At 45.9% G+C, this 6,000-nt stretch overlaps 1 protein-coding gene across 6 annotated transcripts in view; it reads right to left on the reverse strand.

Annotated features, from left to right (window-relative positions):
* Positions 1–6,000, reverse strand: part of LOC310857629 (pleckstrin homology domain-containing family A member 5-like) — a 252,185-nt gene that overhangs the window by 175,700 nt on the left and 70,485 nt on the right. For all 6 annotated transcript variants that reach the window (XR_014569161.1, XM_083763381.1, XM_083763380.1 and 3 more), the window contains 4 exons: positions 2,705–2,810; positions 2,278–2,390; positions 812–988; positions 208–366 (listed from right to left, as the gene is read on the reverse strand). Coding sequence is in view for 5 of the 6 variants with exons in the window: in XM_083763381.1 (XP_083619507.1) it covers positions 208–366; positions 812–988; positions 2,278–2,390; positions 2,705–2,810 (555 nt within the window). In the remaining variant the exon portion in view is untranslated. The remainder of the gene's footprint in view (positions 1–207; positions 367–811; positions 989–2,277; positions 2,391–2,704; positions 2,811–6,000) is intronic.

A 6,000-nucleotide genomic window follows, 5' to 3' on the forward strand; every position in this document is an offset into this window, starting at 1 on the left:
TGCGTTAAGACGACCAGATCAAGGTTGGTGAGGGGTGCATTAAGGGTTTGGGAGAGGGTTAAGGTTAGGTTTAGGTGTGCTGCCCCGTGGGAGGTCAGGGTTAGGGTGAGGGTTTGAGATATCGGACCAATGGGTATGTCTAACCAGTTTTCTCCCCTGATTAATTAGACCCAACATTGACGACCTTGCGAGTTTAGCGCCACCTACCTGCTCCAGGAGCAGAGAGTTCATCATGGACGCCTCTCGGAGTCGAGCGATCTCCTCAGCGGGAGTCTCCTGACCTCCCAGCATGTCCTGGTCCCTCATGGAGGCTTCCAGCTGCTCGATGTCACTGACCAGGGAGTCATCCCTGCGTCTGGCATGAGACTACACACACACACACACGCACACACACAAATCAGGCTTTAGAAAACACACGTACAAACCCATACCAAGTACTGTCGGAGCATGTGTGCGTGACGGCGACTAGATCTAACTACATACTACTAGATCTAAGACGCATTATACAACGGGTCCTTTCGAGGAAGCAATCCGATTGGTTGAAACTGCCCTTCTAGCCGTGCTTCAAACGAGCATGATGGTGGAACGCCTTATCAAAACATACAAATCAGCTGCTCTATAGGCTAGCTATTTCTTTCCTGGAACAACATATTTTCAGATGGGGGTCGGCGGCCAATTACATATATTTTTCGGCGTCCTTGACATTAAACTGTCTGAGATCGAATGACTTAGAAACATAGGGGGTTTTCAGAAAACTGTTTACATTTAGAAGGCAATTGTAGAATCAGGTCTAAATGGGTTTTAAACGCACCTGTGCACTGCGGCCGGTCTTGTCTCTAACGAAGGCGGGGTTCAGGGCGGGGTTCTTCTTCTTGTCCCGCAGCGCCCCCTGCTGGTGACGGCGAATCCTCTCCAGCTGCTCCTCTACGCTCATCCTGCCCCGCCCACCTTCCCCCCCACACTGGTCTGCCGCACTGCGTGGGCGGTCCTGCGCACGCACACGCACACACACACACACACACACACACACACACACACACACACACACACACACACACACACACACGAGTGTCACATCAGTGTTGTTTTCGTTGACTAAAACTGAGACGAAATGTTTTCGTCGCCTACCTTTTTTCACTGACGAAAACTAAATGGAAACTAAATGAAAACTAAGCTATGGTGACTACAACTAAGGCTAAATATATTGACAATTTTCGTCAACAAATAAAAACTAGACTAAAATGTGAGGAAGGGACTAGTGGACAGGAGATCCAGTACAAGTAATTTTACACTTGGTTGCTTGGTGAAAATAGCAGATCTACAAGCTCACAACGCAGCAGTCGCAGCGTTGTGAGCTTGAGATCTGCTATTTTCGGCAAGTGTAGAATCTGTCATTACGGCGGCATCAAGGCCCGCCAAAATACATTTTAGCCGACTAAATCAACTGCATATTTGTCGGCAGAAAATCGCACGACACTTAGACGACTAAAACTAGACTCAACACTAAAACATTCCAGGTGACTAAAATGTGACTAAAACTTATGACTAAACTAAAATAGAAATGTGCTGCCAAAAACAACAGTGCCTTGTAGAATGGATCACTATAGCAGATGCAGTACACAAGCCAGTGTTGCATTGCAGCCATAATCATGGCTCTAAATGTAGCACATCGTTGCTGTCGGGGCAGAAACCTCATATATCTCCGTATTTAAACTATTTATTTCATAACTTAACCCATTTTGGGAGGGAACCCCTTTTGGTGTCAGCATCGTGTCATGCTTTAGCCATTGAAAAATAGCAGATCTACAAGCTCATAGCGCGCCACCGAGTGGCGCGCTACGAGCTTGTAGGTCTGCTATTTTTTGAAACATCGAAGAACCACTGACACAAAAAACATGGCTTTTTCAGAAAACTGTCAGGATGTAGAAGACATTTTTTAGAATCTGATCTCAGGTCAGAATGGGTTAGACTATTTATTTCATAACTCAACGGCACGCCCTGCTTCGTTGCACTACAATGTCACGCAAAAAAGTAGCAAAACAATTTCCGATCTCCAAGCTATTTGAAAATGGGCTACTTTTGAGAATTATTTGAGTGAATGTGCGCGTGTGTGCGTGCGTGTGTGTGTGTGTGCGTGCGTGCGTGCGCGTGCCTGCGTGCGTGTGCGTGTGCGTGCGTGCGTGTGCGTGCCTGCGTGCGTGTGCGTGTGCGTGTGTGCGCGCGTGTGTGTGTGTGTGTGTGTGTGTGTGTGTGTGTGTGTGTGTGCGTGTGTCTCACCGTGCCTACAGGCTTCCGGTTCTTTCTCAGAGTGACGTAGGAGGCGATGGAGGAAGACTCTGGCATGGGAGACTTTGTCCTGGGAGGAACGATACCTACTGGGTAGGACATCCCTGATGCACGCACACACGCACGCACACACACACACACACACACACACACACACACACACACACACACTTTGAATTACACACCATACTTGTGAGGACATCGACGCTTTAGCGCGGCAATTATTGGAAAGGTATTTGAAAAAAAGGAAAGAAAGACAAATTCTCTCATGAGGAGCAGGCAAAATGTGTCCTCAAATTCTGGTTTAATTGTGAGAACATCTGGTTCTCACAGTGAGAGAGAGAGAGAGAGAGAGAGAGAGAGAGAGAGAGAGAGAGAGAGAGAGAGAGAGAGTGTGTGTGTGCGAGCAAGTGTGTACCTTTGTGTGCAGGTGTTTGTTCAGATCGCTCTTCATTGGTTCCCTCGTCCACCTCTGCGACAGTGGTCAGTTCTGGTTCACTCTTATACAGCCTGTAGTCTGGACCCTGACACACACACACACACACACACACACACACACACACACACACACACACACACACACACACACACACACACACACACACACACACACACACACACACACACACACACACACACACACACACACACACAGAGCTTGAGAACCACTGCAATACATAACACGGCCCATACAGTAAGTATTTACGGGATTTTAAAACATGTCAACATAAAAATAAATAAATGAAGTAAACTTCCGCCCTCTATATAACAGTGATATTTCTCAGCAATATATTAGTTGTTTTCCGGTTGTCATTTAACTTTATGGTGGGGGGGAGGAAGTTGACTTCATGTCCTCAGTGGAGGAGTGGGGGATTTTAAATATTAAATGATAAAAATAAATCATGCTGCCTCACTTCACAACACATCAACTAAATCAGAGATTTAGCAACAAGCAGAAGCGATCAAACAACAGAATGAAAATATGCAAAATAAATAATACACAAATCAAATTGTGGAATGATATAGTGGTGAGCAGTTGAGGATGGCAGTGATATATACAACTGGAGTACCTCCATGGTACCAGGGGGGGGGGGGGGGGGGGGGGGGGGGGGGGGCGCACCACACCCCCTTTAGTGGTACCACATTTCACACTCATTCAGTGCCTGGTGGACACCAGTTTTGGCCCTTGTTGCCACCGAAGCCCATTATAAATAAAATAAAGAAATTTTAATTGTATTGTGCATGTAATGTGCACCTGCACGCCAGATTAGAGGAATTATCTAAATATTGGATTCATTAATAATAATAATTATTTTTTTCAAAAAGGCGTCCTGGTGGCATTATTGGCCACCAGGGGGGAGGCGTCCAAAGGCGTCATGTGGCACGGAATGAGTTTTAATTTAGATAATGTGGTACCACAAGAGAGGTGGTACCAAGGAGGCACCACCAGTGACACTTTCAAGCGCTCACCACCGTAGATGGAGATGCAGGCTCTACTGCATGGTTTCAGTCCAGGACACTTGAATGATAAAACGGAGCCGTACTTGTGTGCGATTCTCTCTCAATATACACCAAATCACCCAAAAACGAGCATGTAGGTCTGCTATTTTTGAAAAATTCGAAGAACCACTGACACAGAAACATAGCTTTTTCAGAAAACTGTCAGCTTTTTCCTTCCGTCAGGACTGAAGGGTGTTTTTAGAATCTGATCTCAGGTCAAGGGAGGGAAACCGACACATCCTCTCCAGTTTTCCATCGTGGCATCATGCTGTATCCCTGAGTGGGTCAGATATCCATATCGCCTCGTTGTCGGGTTGGTAATTATGTCCACGAGAGCAAAAAGTAGCAGATCTATAAATACCAAGTTTGAGGAGCACTGCTTCTACTGCAGTGGGTTTCAACCCGTTTCATTTCAAGGCCCTTTATTTATTCAGCGTTTGAGCCACGGGGTCATTATTTAATGAGATCTAGCCTCTCAGACCCAAAACTTTGAATATGTTGTTGTTGGATGTTGGATACGATTTGGTCCACAATTCCATGCTGTATTGAGAGATAACGGGGCGTCGATCAAAATTATTCCACATTCTCTAAATGATGTTTAAAAATAATTTAAGGATTTAACCCATTTTGGGCGGGGACCCCTTTTAGCATTACGTTATGCTTTAGCTATTGAACAAATAGCAGATCTACAAGCTCATAGCGCGCCACCGAGTGGCGCGCTACGAGCTTGTAGGTCTGCTATTTGTTTTGAAAAATTCAAAGAACCACTGACACAGAAACTCAGCTTTTTCAGAAAACTGTCAGGATGTAGAAGACATTTATAGAATCTGATCTCAGGTCAAAATGGGTCAATAAGGGTCCATTTGGTTACCAGCTCTCCGTCATTCAGCTGTGGGACCACCCGGAACCCCCTCAAAAGGACCATTAGGTGGTCACCTCGGACCAACTGGATGAGAACCACTTTCCTAACTGGACCATGGTAGGGATAGCAAAACGGAGGAATACTGGACAACTCACCCCGGTGCTTGCATGCCTCCCGGAATTTTCACCAGTGAGGGGGATAACTTTGAAATATGCTATTGGCTGTTTGTATTCTTTTTGGAAAAATGTGAAAAGATACTCCTGTGGAAAGGCTATATTATTTTACTTATATTGACCCTGTAAACAATTTAGTATTATTTATTATATGTAAGGTTTTGCCCACTCAAATGGTAGCTCGTCAGGTAATCCCCACATAGCCCACAACAACTTCTGTGAACAGACTTCACTGTAGTAGCTTTTCATAAATTATATTTGTACTTAACCCATTCTGAACGGGAACCCATTTTGGTGTCGGCATCATGTTATGCTTTAGCTATTGAAAAATAGCAGATCTACAAGCTCATAGCGCGCCACCGAGTGGCGCGCTACGAACTTGTAGGTCTGCTATTTTTTGAAAAAAAATCGAAGAACAACTTGACATTAAATTTTTTAGAATCTGATCTCAGGTCAGAATGGGTTCATCAGACCCAGTGTGTGTCCCAGTGGAAACCTCGTATGAATCTGATCTCAGGTCAGAACAGAATGGGCTAGGCTGTCTGCTGTCGTGCAAGTTTATAGCTAGAGAAATTCAAAGTCCAGCCGTCATGCTACTCCAGCCTCTCCCCACACCCCTCACTGGGGGGGAATTCAGGGAGGAAAACAGAAACGGGGTGAGTTGTCTTGTTACCAAACGGAGCATGCCAGTATGATGATGACAACGACGGCGGGATGGGGAGGTGAAAGGTCAAACAGGCTTACGGTGTGCGAGCCGTTGCTCCTGTGGGCGGGCCTCTGCAGGGTGGAGGAGGGGCGAGGAGGAGGGGGGGGCAGGGTGGAGGTGGAGGGGGGGTCATAGTAGGAGCGGGGGAGGGGGGGCCGCGGGGGAACAGGGTCCTCCTCCTCCTGGGGGCGGGGCACAGGGGGGCAGAGCACCCGATGATATGTCCGGGCTAAATAATTAATAATATCACTCTACTATAAAGTAATCAAGTCATTCTGATTATAATAGCATACTACAGTAAGTGATGTTTTTTCTTTTTTGGTTTTGTTAAAACAAAACAGTTTTGCTTCGTTTTTTTTTTTAACTATATATTGTGATAGTAACCTATACTGCTATAGCGTGTTTGTCCAGTAACGGTGTTAAATAGCTCTATTGTGATAGTAACAGGGGTCTCTCTCCCTCTCTCTCCAGCT

This window comes from Protomyctophum parallelum (genome assembly GCF_964188405.1).
Source record: "Protomyctophum parallelum genome assembly, chromosome: 4".
NCBI classification, from domain to species: domain Eukaryota; kingdom Metazoa; phylum Chordata; class Actinopteri; order Myctophiformes; family Myctophidae; genus Protomyctophum; species Protomyctophum parallelum.